The sequence below is a fragment of the Paramisgurnus dabryanus genome, chromosome 2 (assembly GCF_030506205.2).
Source record: "Paramisgurnus dabryanus chromosome 2, PD_genome_1.1, whole genome shotgun sequence".
NCBI classification, from domain to species: Eukaryota; Metazoa; Chordata; class Actinopteri; order Cypriniformes; family Cobitidae; genus Paramisgurnus; species Paramisgurnus dabryanus.
The window spans coordinates 12,205,116-12,225,200 of NC_133338.1; the positions used below are offsets into that span (position 1 = coordinate 12,205,116).

The following is a 20,085-nucleotide window of genomic DNA, read 5'->3' on the forward strand; positions in this document are numbered from 1 at the left end:
GTGTTATAAAAAGTAGGGATGCACCGAAATGAAAATTCTTGGCCGAAACCGAAAACCCAAAAAAAGGAAACCAAGGCCAAAAACCAAATTGCATTTATGGCTATCACTGTGTACTAACTTTACTAGGCGTGTGTGACTGATCACAAATCTCACAGTTCGGATCACATTACAGTTTTTGAGGCAAAGATCAGATTATTTTTCAGATCAGCAAAAAGCGGGTGGCAAAAATCTAATAACAAATAAAGAGGGTGAATCCCAAACAGCGCAACAGTCGCTCCACATAAAAACGTTACTTTGTTTTTCATTGCTTTATTCGCCAAATTTATGTTAATGGATTACAGTATGAGACACATTAGTGCAACTCTCTCTTAAAGTTTAGTAACTGTGACTGTGTTTTTAAGCAGGTAGGTCTTGTCTGCTTTATCCTTTTAAAAGTAGATTGCCACACAAAAAAGTCTGGACACCCCGGATTTAATGTTTCTGCTCAAAAAAAGTGCATATAGCTGCTAATTATATTTGTTGTTTGATGATTTTCAAAATAAAACTTGTTCAAATGTTTTCAGTGTTGTGTATCAGTTCTTTTTGAACACTTCCATCTCATTTTATGAAAACAGTGATAATAATGATATCTATGATAACTTTGGTCACTAAAATCATGATATGAAATTTTCACACCATCCCATACCTACCCAACCCTATACAGTAGTAGTACAAGTTATTAATTGGATTAAAACTAGTCTCAGAAGCATGTAACCAACTCCTCATCTTCTTTAAAAGTTTACTATACTAGGAATTGAAAACTTGCAATGAAACACAATCTTTGGTAATAAAGAAACAATACCTCCCTTTTATTAAAGAGGCAAAACATCTCAGTCAGAGATGGCAACAACAGTTGACTAAATATAGTCACAAGTGTTAAACTTGGTTATTTTTCAAATTAACAACAGCAGCGTTAAAACAGTCATTGTGAACGTCAATACATTTGTTTATATTTAATCAATTACTATAGTAGGGCTGGGCGATACATTGGATGAGAATGTTATGCGCATCTCATCAGTAGTAGTGAATCATAATTACCTGCTTTCAGATGGAGCTGCATTTACTACACAGAGCTGTAGTTCACGGACAAGCTAGGCAATATCGCAGTCATTATCGCAGGAGTTTTGTCCACAATAATGAATGCAACATTGCAGAGTTTGTCTGTGAATTAAGGCTCTGTGCAGTAAATGCGGCTCCATCTGAAAGCAGGTGATTATGATAAGATACTGATAAGATGTGCATAACAATCTCATCCGATATATCGCCCAGCCCTACTATAGTTCAAGTATGTCAGACATGAACACTTCACTGCAGACAAGACACAATCAAAAATATTCAATAAGGTAGTCAATCAGTTAAAAACTATTTTCTTAATTTCATGACCATCATCTCATTTGAAACCAGTCACTTAAAAGTGTATATAAACCAGTTAACAGCAAGAGGCAACATTTACTTGCAACATTATAAAAAACAGTTAACGGCCATCAATCTTCAAAAATCTTTACAACAACAGTTGTAAAATCGTCATATAAACTCCAACATTCTTCAGAAAAGTAGGCTGGAAAGAAACCAACACCAATTCAAAATGTATAGAACTACATTTCATGAACACTGAAGGCTTGGTGATTAGGGGCTAACAGCACTTTCATACTGACTTCTCCTTTTGGCAGTTATACCTCTGTTTCTCACAAAGTCTCGTATGTTTTGTACTGACCGGTTTTGAAGCACAGGCTCTTCAGCGGATTTGCACTGAAGACATTCAGATTTTGTGGCTAAATTTCCTTTTACTATGTGGACTTTAAAATGTCTCATCACGGCAGCAACTTCTGCTTTTGACCACATTCTTTTCTTCTTATCAGCAGTCCCACGATGTTCAACACTTCCAATTACTAAAAAGAAAGCAGCATTGCATTGTGAAATGTTTAATACTGTAAAAAAATTGACAAGCATAAACAAGCACAAATTTGACAATTCTTGTAACTACTACTGAGCATTTCTATGACATTTAATGAAACGAACATAATCTTGTTGATTATTAAATTTATCATTTTAGGATTTTCCCTAAAAAGAGACAAATCTGAAAGTTTAATGAAGTCCAAGGTTAAGTGACACAGAAGGATTATCAAGTAGAAAAGTGGTTACTAAAATAATTACCTGCTTCAGCCGCATAAACGTTTTGGTCACTAATGAACATAAATCAACAACACTGCCTTCAAATTGTTCTCGCAGCACACTAAGGCTATAAGCTGATCAACTATGTGCAGCGCACATGTAGTAGAACGTAACAAATCCCTGTTTGTAACAACTTGATTCTGATTGGCCAGTGCGCTGTGCACAAGCAATGTGTTCGAGAGTGAGTAAGTGAAATTTATGGATCACATAATCCTTTTTTATTTTAGGGTCGCTCTTTAAAAGGTTAAAAAACCACTGAAGTAGAGGGATGCGTTAATGGTTTCCGAGTGAAGTAAAGCACTGTGGTTATTTACACACCTGCAGCTCATGATAGAGCGTCTCAAGGGGCCGTTTACTCTTTGTATTAAAGGGACACAAGGCAGCATTTTTATGATAATAAATCATCTTCGTAAGTCGGTATATGGTTAAATGACTCATTACCGGACGAATGAAGTCGCTCTCGCCCGCCCCTACCGTCTGTAGGAAGAATATCCCACTTGCAAGTTCGCTGTATCCGACCCGGTGTCCTTCAGTCTCGCAAAGTCTCAGATATCGCGAGAAGCAGGATCACTTTACGGCAAACAACACAGATGCAGGCGAGCCAAACACAGCTAGCGATGGTTGCAAATGGCAGAGCCGGGAAAGAAGCATTGAAAACCCTTGACGGAAGGAAAACATAACTGGATTGGAAATAAGCTGATAAACTTGGTTCCGATGGGCGAGGGACAACAGTTTGTTTTTACGACAGTGTGTTTGAAAGCGTTTACTTTCAGACACTAGGGGGAGCTTGTAGAGAAATATTACGCAGACTTGCATGGTTTCCCTTTAATTTGAGACACACATTCTGTTTACACCTGGTATTTAAATCCGTCTCTTTCCCCACTTTCCACTGCTTCTGTCCCGATTACTCTTAGGTGATGGTCTGTGGAGACTGTGGGCAAGTCTCTCTGCTGTCATTTAAACTAGGGATGCACCGAATCCAGATTTTTTAGGTTCGGCCGAATCCCGAATCCACCGTTTAAGATTCGGCCGAATCCGAAACCGAATACCGAATCCTACTCGCATCCTTATTCCATTAACACAGTAAAACACATTAATGAAGTAAACAACGTCCACAGCAGTGTATTTTTCATTTTATTTAATTTTAACTGTACATTATGCCAGGATGCCAAGTTGGAAAAACTATTTTGACAATTACCATAAGCCTATGCATAATGAAAGCGATGCGTTGCGACACGCTCGTTTTTACAATAAGCAAGCAGCTCCGCGCTGAAATCTATATTTAACTTTGAGTGAGAAGCTCCGCTCGTCAATGTCAGGTTTCACACGGCGTCCAATTACAGTGGAGGAGGGGCGGGAGATTACCACAGCAACCAACCGGCTCACAGCTGAAGCATCACAGCTACCAAGCGCTCGGCTGAAAAACAGCTGGAATTTGGCGTCCTCAAGGCGTTTTCAGCCGTGTTTAAAAGTTTTGGTGTGTCCAGCCCCTAAGGCTCACCGAAAGAAAAAGCTCATCTCCACGTCAGCACCCGATGTGTGTAATCAACGGCCGCGTTACGTCGACCAGCGTAGCGCAAGCGTAGGGTTCGGTTCGGTGGAAAAAAAATCTAGGATTCGGCCGAATCCGAACACCGTCAAAAAGCCCAGTATTCGGCCGAATCCGAATCCTGGATTCGGTGCATCCCTAATTTAAACACGAGGGGGAGTAATGATGGGTTTAAATGGACACAAACTAATATTATGTCAGAGTCCACTGCTTGTGTTGCAAGTAAACATGCTGCACAGTATTTTGTACATGAATATGTAAGAGCTTTCTCTGATATTTCAGCACAATTGATAAAATAAGCTAGTGCAACTTTCACATGTTCGCAAAATGAAACAAATGAAAGACGCAGAGATCAGCTGTTTTAGTTTTATCAATGAAAGCCTAAAGATAGCGCTGTACACCGTGTGCTCGTGCTAGAAGTCAGTAAAGACGTAAAACATTGATCTCAGTACCTCAGATTACCTGCGCGTCTACATCACGAAAGCAATCCGATCAAAAGTGTTTTCGACTACCTCTGAATGTGGTCGAAAGTGGACAAGCTCAAAAAGTTTTGAACACAGTTTACAAGTGTCTTTAGCGTTGTCCACTTGTGATCAGTTCGACGAAAACCCATCTTAAACGTTATTTTGTGTATTTGGTATTATACAATGTGTTTGTTTGGTTTATGGTTAAAACACATTTTCCACATACCGTACATTTTTATAGCTCCAGATTAGGGGTGGGCGATATCTCGATATTCAACCTATATCGATATAGTTTTGAAACTCGAATATATATATATATATATATATATATATATATATATATATATATATATATCTCAATATAATGTTTATATTAAATTCTGATTTCACCACTTTGCTTCTTTGCCTTCTCTGTGTGCTGTGCTCGCCTCAGCCTCCTCACTTTTGTTCCCCCTCCCCTTGCATGTTGCTTATTTAACATGGCGGCGCTCGTCGCGGAATCAACACTGGCCACCACGAATAGATCTTCCATGATTCCCGTTTACATGTATATTTTACGGTTTAAAATGGCTTAAATTCATTGTTGCGAGCGCTCAGCGCTCTCTCTCGTTGCGCGAAGCACTTCAACAGCGCGCGTCTCTCTCTGGTGACAGTGAAAAGGTGGCAAGTGCTTTAATGTCCGTTTCTCTGTATACTTTCTTTTCCGCGCAAATGTCATCAGTCACAGATGTTACTGACAGAGAAGATGACTGATCTAGTTTATCATGACTAGGGCTGTCAATCTTCCTCTATTATCCCATTCGAATTTCAGTCATTATTTTTTTAATATTCGATTTATAATCGATTATTTAATTCTCAAATTTGACTCATTAATATTTACTATGTATCTATCTACACACGTTGTAAAAACGGGCTTATGGATTGCCAATGCCACTATGAGCTCGTATAGTTGACTTGTTTTAAGTTATGTCCACTAGAAGACATTGCAGTATTACTAATAAGCATGTAATTATTTAATAACAGGTGATAGCTTTCTTGCTAATTAATGATTAAGCTTAGACACAAAGTTGTCAACTTTAATGAAAAATTTCATTATCAACGCAGTTCTCTTTGTTCACGTATTAGGGCTGCGTAGATCGCATCATTAGTTATACAATACTTACACACAGCACACACATCCCCTGGCCTCCAATTTTACTATTCTTTTTTCATTTAAACACACCTTAGAGGAAGTGTGATCTTGAACAAGTATTTTGTCACTGGTCGAAAAGACAAACTTATCCAAACAAATTAGCATAAAAGACATTCCCCAAACGGTCGTCCATAGAACTGAGAGCGGTTTTCTCCTGACAATGTCCTCTTCACCTTGGCTGCTCCGTTCTCGTCTTCCTCATAACCTTTCTCCGCAATCGCTATCAGCTCCGCTTTCTCTTTCTCACGTACCTCCTGCTGCTGGTCTTGTTTCAAATTAATTAGCCGATGGAAATGCGGGTCGAGATAGTTAGCGGTATTTAACAGCATAAATGCGTTAGATAGTGAACACATAAAAAAATATTTTTAAATCTATTTTTTTAAATCCCATTCGAATAGTAGTTTTAACATTCGATTAGTATTATTCTTTTTAATATTCGAATTATATTCGATTACTGAAATTCGTTTCAACAGCCCTAATCATGACTAAACAAAGGTTATTAGTAGTGCTTCACACACACAGACACACACACGTTTTCTTGATGTGAGAGCTTTCTCTCTCCCTATGATGCGGACATGCGGTGTGCAAGCGCACGTGTTCTGTAGTTTTCTGTGTAACAACAACAGTGTTTTCTCTCATATTTAACCCATTTACTCCTAAAACACCTAAAACCTATGTTATTCCAGGATAAATACCCTTATCTCCTGAGGGTTTTCAGAAAAAAAATACTAAGAATTGTCAACATCTACCAAAAACTTAATATCTGAAGTTGAGACAATTTATTTTTGAATAAAAAGAAAACAATATGCAGGGCTCGAAATTAAAGCTTGTCCGCTTGTCCGGGACAAGTGGATTTTTTGTAGGACAAGTGTAAGAAAAAATTAGTTGTCCGACTGGACAAGTTAAATTTCAAACAATGTTACTTAACGATATGTGCCGCTAACGACAGAGTAGAACGCGCAGCGCAAACACAGAGCGGAATATTGAACAGAGTGTAGCGCGCCGACACCCACACACACGTTTACATGTTACTGTTATTGTTACTAAACAAGCTGCGCGCGCATTAAACCTGATCAATGAACACGGAGGGGCGGGACGCATGGAGTGGAGAGTGATGTTTCTTCTAGCTCCGGCGTGACCTTATGACAGGCACTTCAACTGCATTTTCATCACTGTGTGTCAAAAAAGCAGATTTAAGTTTTTTCTCTTCTAAAGTTCGGTAAAAACACATAATGGGCTTAAAATCTTGTTTAAGAATCCGTTTTATAATGAGAATCTCTCTTCAGCTATGTGTGTGTGTGTGTGTGTGCGCCACGCGACAGCCGATTTGAATCTGACACAAACATTACAGCGTAAATGCTAGTATTAAGATTGATTTTATATATAACAAATAATCTATATACATTTATCCTGATACGTTTTTTTTTAAAACATGTTAATGTTTTTATGTTTTGCTTTAGTGTTTTAATGTCAGACAATTATTGAAATGTGGGGAAAATAAAGAGAAAAGCAGCAGATATAGCATCCTTCTTTAGAAAGAGTAGCAAGAAGCAGCTAAATGAATCTTAGTAAAATACATTTCAGTGGCCTACATGATTTTCTGGTCTCTATAGTTTTTTTCAGCAATGGGAGATATAAATCCTGGTTTCAAAGTACATTTCAAAAGTTTTATTTGATTAAATAGTTTAAAAAAACATGAGGTTGAATTATGACTATAAATTGTATGTTAATCTCAATTCATTTTAATTAAAATTCAAGTATTTTAGCAATTGTATGTTATACATTATTCTGATTAAACCACCTATAATACTTAAAAGTATTTTAAGGTTGGATGATAGAGATTTTATATGCCACCCCAGAGTTACTGCTGGCCCCTGCCTGGTCACCCCTATGAAAAATCCCTGGCTCCGCCACTGATTAGCAAAACACAAAAATACATTATATTATAAATCTTTACCCGGAAAAGTGACTTGTGCATGGACAACAGAAACCAGGGCTTAAAGTGAAAAAAAATCCTGAGCCTGAACTTTCTGTGGCTCAATCAGGACTTTTACCAAGCCCATTTTTTCTATAAACTAATTCTATGAGCAACAGCACAGTCATATTTTCAACTCATTAACAACTTATTATGCCAAAAAAACTATGCAAAAACAAGCCTCAGGTTTCGGAAGTTTACTGCACCAAGTGCCTAAAGCAGGGGGCTCAAACTGGCTTTGGGCCATTTCTGAGATGGACATCTTGTTGGAGGGACATAGAGCTATTTTAACATAAAAACACAATATTTCTGTATATGTACTGCATTTAAATTCTATTATTTAACATATAATAATACATACAAATATAAACAGTGCTTTCAATCTATTTTATAATTTATTTTTAAGAGTAAGTAAATCTTTTCTAAACCTTATCTTAAATTAATAATAATAATAATAATAATAATAATAAATACAAACTTTTTCTATTAAAACCTTGCACTAAATTAACAAATTAAATTCCTGAATACATTTATGAACTATTTTAGCATATGCATTTATTTTGGACTTGAATATGTTCGATCTCTGTAAAAATTAATATTAATGCTTCATGTGTGACTGCATAGCAAGCAACATAATGATACATATACTTTATTATTCACTTTTATTGAGTTGAGTGAGCTGCATACATAGACTACTGTAGTCTACTTTTATCTTTTGCACGTTTCTCATAATCTTTCCTCTTTTCAAAACCTGGGCACTTGGCTTTTTCCGCATCCGTAGTTTAATATGTGTTGCATTACAGCTCTCGCTTGCACTGCTTATGACGTGTCGCCAATGAAAGCTGTGACTTGAACAAACAAACCCCATGCAGCTTTTCTCTGAGTACAGTTGGGTAACCCCGAGTTACAGTATAGCTCTTCTCTGGACGAACACTCCAAAGTCCCGACCAGATGAACTGATCGCATGGAGATAATGATATGATTAACGTGAGGTTCAGATGAGCAATAAAATCTGATCACGTATTCTGTTATGCTCGCTGGAGTGAGAGCCGCTCATGGTTGCGTAGCAACGGAGGACGCCCAGCCTCTCACGCGCTTAGGAATGAAAAAAAAATCGCATTGACTCGCGTTTTAGATGCGACATGTGAACGGCCCCAAAAAGTTTACTTCAATCATTTAAAAAATATAAAACAAAGTAAATGAAAATCTTTCTGCGGGGCAGATTATATTATATTTTTGAAAGCAGAACCGGCCCGCATAGAGGGGGAGAGACGGCCGCGGGCCGGGAGTTTGAGACCACTGGCCTAAAGCCTTACCGTGTCTTGTCCTCTTTATTCAAGGCATGCCAAGCGTCACTTGTTTTTTACTTTCTACTCCGAAGCAGATGTATTTTCTTCTGGTTTGATAAACTTCATTCTCCACAGCGTGTGTAGCCTGCAAGCTAACTGCGAACTGGTTCACTTTCTGCACAAGACCCACCCTCCTCTCTAGCAATTGGCTAAGACAACCTAATATCATGCTCCCATTGGCTGTGACCGCTGACTCGTGAATCAAGGTGGTAGGTTGAAGGGGACCGGTTATTATTGCCAGTTCGTTAATTCAAATTTACCCGCGTGGTATGCGTGCTCATAATTAAAGTGACACGCTCTTTTTTCCAAGCGCGTCCGTGCCGAAAGTGACTCATTTGCATGTTTTGCCTCCCCTGATATGTATTTTCTTATTTTATAGTTAAAGTATAATTTTTGTATATATTTTTTAAATGTTGCAGAAGCACTTTGTTCCTACGTGAACTACCTCTTTGCACTTCAATAAAAAAGCCCTTGTGGATTTTGACATTTGTTTTGCAGTAGTTTTTTGGGGAGGGTATTTTCCTCACAAAGCCATCGAGATATATCGGCAACCGATATAGCAAAATATACCGAGATATAATTTTCGCTGCATATCGCACAGCCCTTCTCCAGATTTCACTCTTCCTGAAACTCATCGATTTGAAAAGCTCTGTGTCCCTGATTGGCCAGCTAATCTGTACATTGTGATTGGTCTGAATACCTCTGAAGTCAGCAGGAAATGTGACGCTCCTTACCATGTTTGAGAGATTCGGTCACAATGCAATGCTAACAGGAGTTAACTTACAGGCTGAGTCTGAAGCGGGAGGAATTATGATAATGTCGTTATTTACTAAATCACCAATCCCAGGAAGTAAACTGTTGCCTACAATCTGTGTGTTTATTGAAATCCAAGAAAATAGATTTATGTTTGAGATAACTCGCGCCATCATTTACTTTGGGGTTTGTAAACAGCCCCTTATAACAGGTACATTTTCTGTGAATCCAGCTATTCTGATATACCGAAAAAACCTTCCCTCATGAAAAACAATAGACATGCACAGAGCTGTAGTTCAGTGACAATCGGGGCAATTTGCATTAATGATCGCGGACGTATCGCCTGCGATATATATATACGATATGACCCAGCTTGTCAGGGAACTACGGCTCTGTGCAGTTAATGCCACTCCATCTGAAAGCAGCTGATGGCGATTTAATACTAATCAAGGAACCGGCATTACTGACGAGATGCGCATGATATCGAATGTGATTTATTGTGCAGCCCTAATATTCAAAGTAGTGGTCAACCAATATGGGTTTTTAAATGGCCCATGCCGATATTTAAAATGTAACATAGTGAGAATATATGAATTAAGTGAGAAACATACAAACATTATTTAAAGACGGAGTGCACAATGTTTGAAAGCCAGTGTTGACATTTGAAATCACCCAAACACGCCCCTACCCCAATAGAATCTGGACCTTTTTTTGATTGACCTGCCCCACACATACACTACCCCAGCAAGGATGTCGGTTAGAAGACATGCCCCTTGGTGCTGATTGGCTACTTTACAAGGTTACTTTAAAAAAGAAAAAACAACCTTGTACTGAGTAAAGTTAAAAATATATGTCTAGACCCCAAAAGATTTGTCTGTTTTACAGTTTTGTCTCTGTAAAAACATTACATTACAACAACACCACAAAATGAAACTCAAGCGAAAATTTTGCATGACACTAAGTTAAATCCCGCCAGTAATCTAGAGCGAGTAAACGCGACGTCCCCGTGTTTGGTGTGTACGTTATATATTTGCACACACGACACTAGTGTCACTGGATGACCAGCGTGAAAGTAGTTATTGAGTGTGGTGGGAAACAGCGTCTTGTAAGTTACTAACAGCAATGTACATATCTGAGGAAAAGCCGGTCGTGGGATTTGTCACTGTTTGTGAAGTAATATATCAGTCCACCACTTATCAAGACATTTTTTCTCCACAGGCATTTAATGCACAAAGCCGTAGTTCACTGACAAGCTGGGCCATATTGCATTAATTATCGAGGACGTATTGCTTGCGATAATTAATGCGATATGGCCCAGCTTTTCAGTCAACTACGGCTCTGTGTAGTAAATGCCGCTCCATCTGAAAGCAGCTGATGGCGATTCAGATATTCTACTTTGATGGATCATTGTGTTGCTTATGTAGTTTGTGTTTAGGCCTGGAGCAGTAACCGGATTACTGCCATACCGCAGTCACGTGACCCATGCCGCGGGTCTAAGCTCCTCACCGTCATGACCGCAAAAAAAAAAAACACTTACAACATTGACCTGCACTTGTGTATATGTGGGGACCCCAAAACAGTGGGAATTTGATGATTACCGACCGCGGTAAAAAAAAACCAAACTGGCCCAGTACTATTTGTGTTCCTTTATGAATTAGCGTGACAACATTTATGTTTTCAAAATTTAAAGCAAACTACTATGTTCTTGCAACCGAAAATGTACTGCATCTAATTCAGATTTAAAACAGTTGTATATGTTGGTTATTTTGGTAATGTTATTCACTTTGTAGTGCAAAGTTTTCTCACTGGAGAATGAGACATGAATGGGCTTCTGGTCTGTCCGTGTTCATGTGTTTTGGAGGCGTGGCATTGGATGGCGATTTGAATGGAAGGTGGGATTGTGATTTCAGTGCTAGTAGGCTAAAGGTAGCATTTTTCAAAATCAGATACCCTACTTTTCAAAGTCACAAGAAAATTGCCCCAACCCTACTGAAACAAGCCACAACACAAGTTACTGTACATCTTGAATGAGTGTGGACCCAGTTGCTTTCATACTCTTGCCAACCATGCCTAGTTCCAGAGAAATCAAACTTGCACATGTAGTCCAAACACAGCTTATTTTAGTCCGAACACAGTAGTCCGAACACAGCTTATTTTAGGGCTAAAAGAAAACCCAATACATTACCTTCATTCTGGCAGGCCTCTTGTGGTGATGTTGATACTTCTTTGTCTAATGAACTGGTGCCAGCCGGTTCGTCTCCTGCATCATCTTCAGTATCAGTCAACTGGATTTGATCTGAAACCATAAAATGCTTATTTAAGTGCAGTACTTTTATATGGACATTTTGAGACTGGAATTGGAAGAACAGAGCACATACACATTTTCCACTAAATATGCAAAATACCTTCAATTTGAATCTCATCAAGTGACTTTCCCTGGATGCTTCCAAGACAACCTTTGTCCATTGCTAATAGCAGTTTGGAGATTTTTGCAAGCTGAATTGTCGCCTCAGGCAGTCTGTAGTGTTCACGGTGGACACGTATATCGTGTCCTAGAAAGTCAGCGACCTGGTCCAACTCATTCTCTTTGAGGTTTAAAATTTGGGAAAGGGTCGCAACATGTTTCCTGAGCTGAGTTGAGCGCAGGTATTCGGGTTTTTTTGCTCCACACTTTTCTGCATGAAGTCTCAAGCAGTCTTGACCTCTGTAGTAAGTTGAACATTGTGGTCTAGCAAAGAGAAAGATATTGGTATCAGGCACACCACATTCCATTCTTTTGCTGACCAAGAGATTTAGGGATTCCACCATGAATGGTGTTAGGAGGACTGCAACTTTTCGTCCACGTTTGCCCCTGATTTCCACCCGGCTAAAGTGCTCACAGAGCTTCTTTTCAAACTTGGTTAATCCCAAGGATACATCAGCATGGAGGGGGCTTTTGTCTCTTTCAATGAAGTTTTTCAAGCGCATTTTGGACACCTCCCCAGCACGCCTTCGATTAAAAATTATAATCTGAGCAAGAGTGGATTTTGCAAGGTCAGCATAACTTTGGGGAGATACTGTTTTCTTTAATTTGTCAAAGGCAGACTCTGAAGTCTTTTCTAGGTGAGTGTGAAGAAGTTGCACATCCTGGGTAAAAGGTAAGGTCGATGGTTTGTTGAATTTCTTCTCACTGAGTGTGTTCAGGGCAGAGTGTGATACAAGCTCACACCATTTTGCAGCATACAGTGACTTGAAAGCTTCAGTTGATTTGATTAAATTGTCATTTTCCGTCATCAAAGCCCTACTGTAAATGATGTCGGCTATTTTCTGCAGAGAATGCCCTATTTTTAGAGCAAGACTTGGTGCCGTGTAGGTGTGGTTTTCCTCATCAAAACCAGATACTTTTTTCACAGCGTTGACAACTTTGTAAAAATTTCCAGGTTTGACAGCATCTTCGATGGTGTATATCGAATCACCACGCAAAACCAACAAGACACGTGCAAGTTCCCTTAACTTCTGACGAACATACTCATGTTTCGTAGGGTCATTGCCATGCTTGTTGTACAGGGTTTGAGCCAGCTGCAAAATGCCAAAGTCATTGCGAACAACTGCTGTTATATCATCTTGCCTCATAGGGTCCAGAAGCTTCCAGACCCCTTTGGAGATACTTTCAGAGAACACCGACTGAGCTGTTGTTGCCAAGCCCAAAACTTTGGCCTTTGTAGACTCATGAGAAGCCCGCTCTGGCATGAAGTGGCATCTGCGAGTGTGTCGCCACAATTCTTTGCGGGAAAACATTCCTTTGCAATAGAGACAGTGAATGAATTTAGACTGCTTCGAAAATCTTTTTAATTTGATTTGTCCAGTTCCATTTTTGAGAACTTCTAAATTGTGCTGGAAGTTGCCCCGATTACGTAGCTTCTCCAGAAGTCTTCGTCTGTTTACCGAACGTTTTGGATAACTAAGAGCTTCCATTACTTCTGCTTCGGTCTTGTGCATCTCTAGATGTCTGGCAAGTTTAGACTGAGGTTTTTGACAAACGTAACAGTAGTTTATACCATTAACACGTGCTTCTGTTGCTTCATCTGTTGTTTCATCAGTATTTTCACATGTATTTTTTGTTGTAGTATGAAATTCTTCAATATTCCTTGAAAGGGGAACCTGAGACACACTAGAGCCAACCACAGTACTTGTATCCGAATCAGATTCCGAGTCAGTATCTGGTACATAATCATCATCTTTATGCATGTCATCTTCATGCATGTCCTCATCTGATTGATTATCTTCTGAGCTAAAATCATGTTTATCCTAAAAATATAAAACATACTTAATTTTAGTACCATTTCAATTGTTAATATACAGATTACTAGGGTATATCTGACAAACCTCAGGCACTGTTTTCTGGAGACAATCCTTATGCCATACACCAGAACAAACTGCAAGACATAAATCATTATACATCTAAAGTAAAACACCTTTTGCCTATTTACAGTACCAGACAAATTAAATGTACAGCCAAACTAAATTATTCAGACACCAGATATAATTTTTGCAATTTCTTTTACAAATGGGTGCAGGACACTAATCAATTGAGGATAGCAAAATAAAATAAACTGTGACATTACACCCAAAATTCTTCAGACAGTGGACTACCAGTAAAAATGTAATAATTCTTGGTTCCAAATTTTTAGACAGTTTTACCTGGCCAAGTTTTGCAGGTAAAAAATAAGTGTTTTTCCTTAGTGGCTAATTCAAACTTTTTACACCACAAAATGCACTAAAATGAGCATTGTTTGGTAATTGGTTCATCCGAATTGGTATTATCTAATGGCGCTTTTCCATTGCAGAGTACACCACGGTTTGGTTTAGTCTGGGTCAGCTTACTTTTGGGAGCTTTTCCATTGGGTGCAGTACGTAGTACCCAATACTTTTTTAGTACCACCTCGGTTGGGGTTCCAAGTGACCCGAGCTGATACCAAACGTGACGCGAAAACACAGTAGATCACTAATTGGTCTGAGAAAATCGTCACTACAGCGTCATCGCTATAATGTAGATTAGCTTTACCTGTGCTAGCTCGCGCTCGAGCAAACATGTTGTCATTTGTGCTCTGCTATAAGTTCCCAAACTCCCTTTTAGCGGTGAAAAACATCCACAGGTTGAGAATCAGGAACACCATAACAGTTTTTTCCAGTTTTTTTGCAGTTTGTGGATGAACATTCGCGACGAGCACGTCAGTATTATATGCTTAAATGCAACTTCAATGAGGCTCAGCGGAGTGCGTCAACTACTAACGCCAAGGGTGTTTAAACCAAAACAGTCAAGAGAGATAGAGGTAACCTTAGTGATAAGGTGTGGTGGCCAATTTTAATTTTGTGGCAGACTGATAAATAAATAAATGGGAATGTACAAGGACGCTCTCACTTGTATGATGTCACAGCAATAGGCAGTGCAAATATAACGACACGCCTATAATCCCTCCCACGACGAAGTGATACCAAACTCGATGGAAAATCTAACCACGCCAAAGTGAGATCTGGAAACACTTTTGCCACGGTCATCTCGGTTTCACGCCACACACGTGAGCAATGTGTAGGCGTAGGGCAAGCGGTGTGTGAGTAGGGCTGTGCAAAAATATTGATACAGCTAACTATCGTAAGAGTTAGCTGTATTGATAGTGTATCGATATTTCGATCTCTACTATCGATATTTAAAAAAACCATCAAATCCCTCTGTGTGCGTCAAACGACCTCCTCCGCCGCTGCTGTAGTTGTCATTGTCCAGTTGTCTGCCATATACGCCCATTCGCCCAATGTCTCAGAAGTTAGAGGAAGGGAGAAAATGGCAGAAAATGTAAAAACACCTGCAGCTTTCAAAGAGCTGCAGGCGTTCAGATAAATGTTTTTACATTTTTGAAAAATTATTGCAATGTATCACAACATGCAACGTATTGTGTTGTATCGTGATCCATTGTATCATGACACATGTATCGTGATACGTATCGGGAGGCCCTTGCCAATACCCAGCTCTAGTGAGGAGAGCGTTTGCCGCACACGGCCATTGTGCTTTCACATTGACTGCATTTGCAGTGTATGCTGTGCAGTTTACCCACAGTACAAAAATCTCAAGTTCACATTACTTTATTTTACATACATTTGAGCAAAACCTCTTTAAGATGCTTTTTGACTATTAGTGTAATTTAACTGTGATTTGTTTAATCCACAGTAAAAAAAAGTTAGTCTGGAACCCTGTAAATTGATTCACTGACCTTTACAACTGAAACCAATCCACTTGAAAGCAGACAGCCCTGATCCCAAGCATATTTTGCATTTGTCCAGGGATGACACGGTAGCATGAACAAAGTCATGTTTGTGACACTGTTTAGTAGCAAAAAAAGAGAAGTTGGGATAGCACTAATTTAGCAACAACAGATTTCTTACAAGAGCATGTACAAATAAGAAACATTATATCAAAATTACTAGGCATTTTCAATGTAGCAGATTTATACTAACTGCTTCCCAGATAGCAAGAAATATTTGTGCAACTATTTAACCCTCAAAAACACATTAAGCTATTTTGTATTGATGGCAACAGTTGCTACTAGTGTGTTTCCACTAGTGTCCTGGCAAACCATTCTGTCCTTACAATGCAGTGTGTTGTCAGTTGAACACAATGCTTGACTCTACATCTAGACTCAACTAGATTGAACATACATTTATAAACACTAATGTATCTTGGGTGTTTCCTTTTAAAATGCCTTAATTGTTCATCTCTGCAAGAGGTACATGACAAGAATGTTGTTCTACGCAAGTTTTGATTCCTGCTCACAATAATGAAGTAATAACCAGGGATGCACATAACTTTTTTGTACTGGTTTTCAAAGGAGCACCTGGAGATGTTGCTTGGTACTCACACTATTCATAGCACCGACATCCTACATGCTGTAATCACCAATCTCGTGTCTACTCTCTACGTCATCTCTCTTTGGTTTAAACATGGTAGACCATGTTAAATATAAAATATGCCTTATTGTTTTTAACCCATATAACCTTTATAAATAACTACTAGCCTAACTCATACATTTCAAATGTTGTTAAAGACAAGTAAACAGTCAGAAATAAAAAATTATGAGCAATAGCACAAATAAATATAGTGCTGTTCATGTTTTCAGGTTGGTAGTTTTAAGGTAGAGAACAGAAACTGAATAAAGTAATCAAATAATACTGCATAATCTTTAACTTTTGTAACTTTAACAAGGATTAACCCTTGTGCATTGTTCAAATTTACTACCCTTTCGTGTTGTTAGTGGATGAAAACATCCACTAAATTCAACGGCTATAAAAATGTATCGGATGAATATTTTTTCCAAATTTTTTTACATAAATCTGTTAATCAACCTCAGTACTGATCAAAACTACCAAATCTTCACAAAAATTCAATGATTTTAACTCTTTAATTGCCAAGTTTATAAGTGGTGTCACTGATTTGGTGAAAAAACACACACAAAATGACCGATTTTCAATATAAAATGTGATTGTAAACTGGATTTTCTTAAACCTTTTTCACAGTCTTGGGCATGCCAAAGATTGGTAAAAACATTGGCTTTGAAGCATTTTTAGTTTTTGTGTAGCATCAGTTTAAAAAATTTTCTCCCTCATTTATTGTTATTGGCTGTTTTTGCCCCATTGACTTCCATTATAACCACATTTTTTGATTGCAGAGCTATGACACCTTTTTATCATGCATTTTTGAATGTTGGTGTTTTTTCCTTTTGCTAAGAGGTCAAATTAGTCATTTTTACTGTTGATCACCATGTGGCACTATTAACCCTTTAGTAGCCCTGTGCAAAAACAAAGCTTAATTTCTGGCTTGTACATTGTGTTTTATGGAGTATAACTCCATAATAAAAGCATATTTGTGTGTGTGTGTGTGTGTGTGCGCGCGTATGTGTGCGTGTGTGCGTGCGTGCGCGTGTGCGTGCGCGTGTGTGTGTGTGTGCGTGCGTGCGTGCGTATGTGTGTGTATGTGCATGAAAAAAAGATATTCTATATAAAAATCTTCTCTGCATTAGACATTAGATTTATGAACATCATTATTATGAACACATAAGTGTTTAGTCATTCCAACAGGACTTGCAGCATATCACTTGGTGATCTCTGCAAGTTTGTCTGGAGGGACAGCAACTCATGCACGAGGGAGGTGAAAAGCTGTTTAGGAGAAGGCTTTCCTAGAAGACCTGGGAAAATCTCTGCAGCAATATTGAGGAGAGAGCATCACCCTCGCACACCAGTTGCTACTGCACTGGTGAGAGAGATTCAGTCTCCTGCAGCTGTCTCTCCAGAGTCCAGACACAAATCCACAGACACCAGCAGCTCAGGAGTGAAGAGGGGAACATGCAATTGGTGCAAAGAACAAACATGTCAGCACTTGCATCTGTTGTGGTGGACACACTTGCAGAGAGCACCAAGTGAAATGCTGCAAGTCCTGCTGGAAATACTGAACACACCCCCGGCACACATACACACTAAAAGTTAGTTTGATTGTTTAGTTCTCCATCCATCCTCTACTCTTGCTTCATTGTTCAATTTATTTGAAGTTGTTTTTGTGTTCATAATAAATGATGTTCATAAATCCGATGCAGAGAAGATTTTTACAGAAAATTTCCCTAACCCCAACCATCACAAAAACCCTTCTCCTACTTCACATTTTCAGGAAACATCATTTTGTTTGATTTATAAACTTGTTTCCTCATGGGGACCTCAAAATGTCCCCACAAGGTCACAAAGACACTGGTATTCCTATCTTTGTGGGGACAATTGGTCCCCACAACGTGATAATTACCAGGTACACACACACACACACACACACACACACAATAATATGCTTTTATTATGGAGTTATACTCCATATAACTCAATGTACAAGTCAGAAATTAAGCTTTGTTTTTGCACAGGGCTACTAAAGGGTTAATAGTGCCACATGGTGATAAACTGTAAAAATTACAAATTTGACCTCTTAGCAAAAGGAAAAAACACCAACATTCAAAAATGCATGATAAAAAGGTGTCATAGCTCTGCAATCAAAAAATGTGGTTATAATGGAAGTCAATGGGGCAAAAACAGCCAATAACAATAAATGAGGGAGAAAAAAATTAAAACTGATGCTACACAAAAACTAAAAATGTTTCAAAGCCAATGTTTTTACCAATCTTAGACATGTTCAAGACTCTGAAAAAGGTAAACAAAAATCCAGTTTACAATCACTTTTTATATTGAAAATCTGTCATTTTGTGTGTGTTTTTTCCCCAAATCAGTGACACACCTTATAAACTTGGCAATTAAAGGGTTAAAATCATGGAATTTTTGTGAAGATTTGGTAGTTTTGATCAGTACTGAGGTTGATTAACAGATTTATGAAAAAAAATTGGAAAAAATATTCATCTGATAAATTTTTACAGTGGTTGAATTTAGTGGATGTTTTCATCCACTAACAACACGAAAGGGTAGTAAATTTGCCCACGGTATATCGTTGAGTTTTTAAAAAATTTCAAAGCATTTTCTTAAAATATATGTAAATATAAGATTTGTCACCAAAAATCATTCAATTTGCTAAAACAGAGAGAAAGTTACGGCCAAATTAAGAGTAAAAAAAACTCTGTAGTGGATGAAAACATCCCCAACAACACATGAGGGTTAATCCAAATTACACAGTATTCATTCAAGACAAGGAAACTATGATCTATGACTATAAACCTCTGTTTGTGGTTTGATTAACATAAAAAAGCATCAGGTTTATACGCTCTAATGCTGGATTGTTTTTAACCCATGGCTGGGTCAGTACTGGACAGAGCAAACGGTAAGGTAACAAGAACCCAGCAATTTTTAGAGTGTACCGTTAATTTAAGTGCACACATCTAATATATTGTTACACACACATTTTTTCCTCAAACTGTTAAAATTCATTTAATGTGTAAAAGTCTGTGTACCACATCACGGGATTTTGAGATCATTTTGTGTTAAAATGTCCGCTCAAGTGCAAGAAAACAAACTCAGTTGGCATTTGTGTGCAGTCTTTTCTATTTGCTTGTACTTGTGTGCTGTCTGAAGCCTTGAGGTGCAGATCACGCTCATGCTTAGGAGGTGCATGCAAACAAAACTTATCAAACAAGTTAAAGGGCGTGTTGCAGATTACATTTTTCAACGAATTTGTGCAATGCTTGTTGATAATAGACATTTAAACTGTTATTCATTGTATTTTATGTTGTTGGGTATCATAAAACGGAATATAATACGAAAAAGTACAGCGGTTTGCAATGATTCTCCTTTCCCCCACAACGCACTGCTGGGGAGAGAATTTACCAAAGCCGCCTTGAGAGCATTGAAAGTGACGACGACCGACCGACCGACAGCCTGAAACGGGTGTATGCGATCTTCAGCACAAACGGATTTAGGCAGCATGTCTCAAATCCTAGAAGCTGAGTGAAGCACGTCACATCTGTTCGCGGGGAAAGCTTCTCGACCAGTGACCAAAACGCACTCACTTCCAGCCAGTAGTGGAGTGGCAATCGGGAGAGTCGGGACTTTCCCGGTGGGCTGGTCTTATAATAGTTATACAT

The 20,085-nt window shown here is 38.5% G+C and overlaps 1 protein-coding gene across 4 annotated transcripts in view; it reads right to left on the reverse strand.

Annotated features, from left to right (window-relative positions):
• Positions 1 to 1,228: 1,228 nt before the first annotated feature.
• The window catches only part of LOC135739977 (uncharacterized), a 35,655-nt gene continuing 16,798 nt past the window's right edge, over positions 1,229 to 20,085 (reverse strand). For all 4 annotated transcript variants that reach the window (XM_073811897.1, XM_065258018.2, XM_073811896.1 and 1 more), the window contains 5 exons: positions 15,739 to 15,847; positions 13,859 to 13,908; positions 11,899 to 13,780; positions 11,679 to 11,789; positions 1,229 to 1,928 (listed from right to left, as the gene is read on the reverse strand). In XM_073811897.1, coding sequence (XP_073667998.1) covers positions 1,666 to 1,928; positions 11,679 to 11,789; positions 11,899 to 13,780; positions 13,859 to 13,908; positions 15,739 to 15,847 — 2,415 coding nt within the window. In that variant the 3' untranslated portion in view covers positions 1,229 to 1,665. The remainder of the gene's footprint in view (positions 1,929 to 11,678; positions 11,790 to 11,898; positions 13,781 to 13,858; positions 13,909 to 15,738; positions 15,848 to 20,085) is intronic.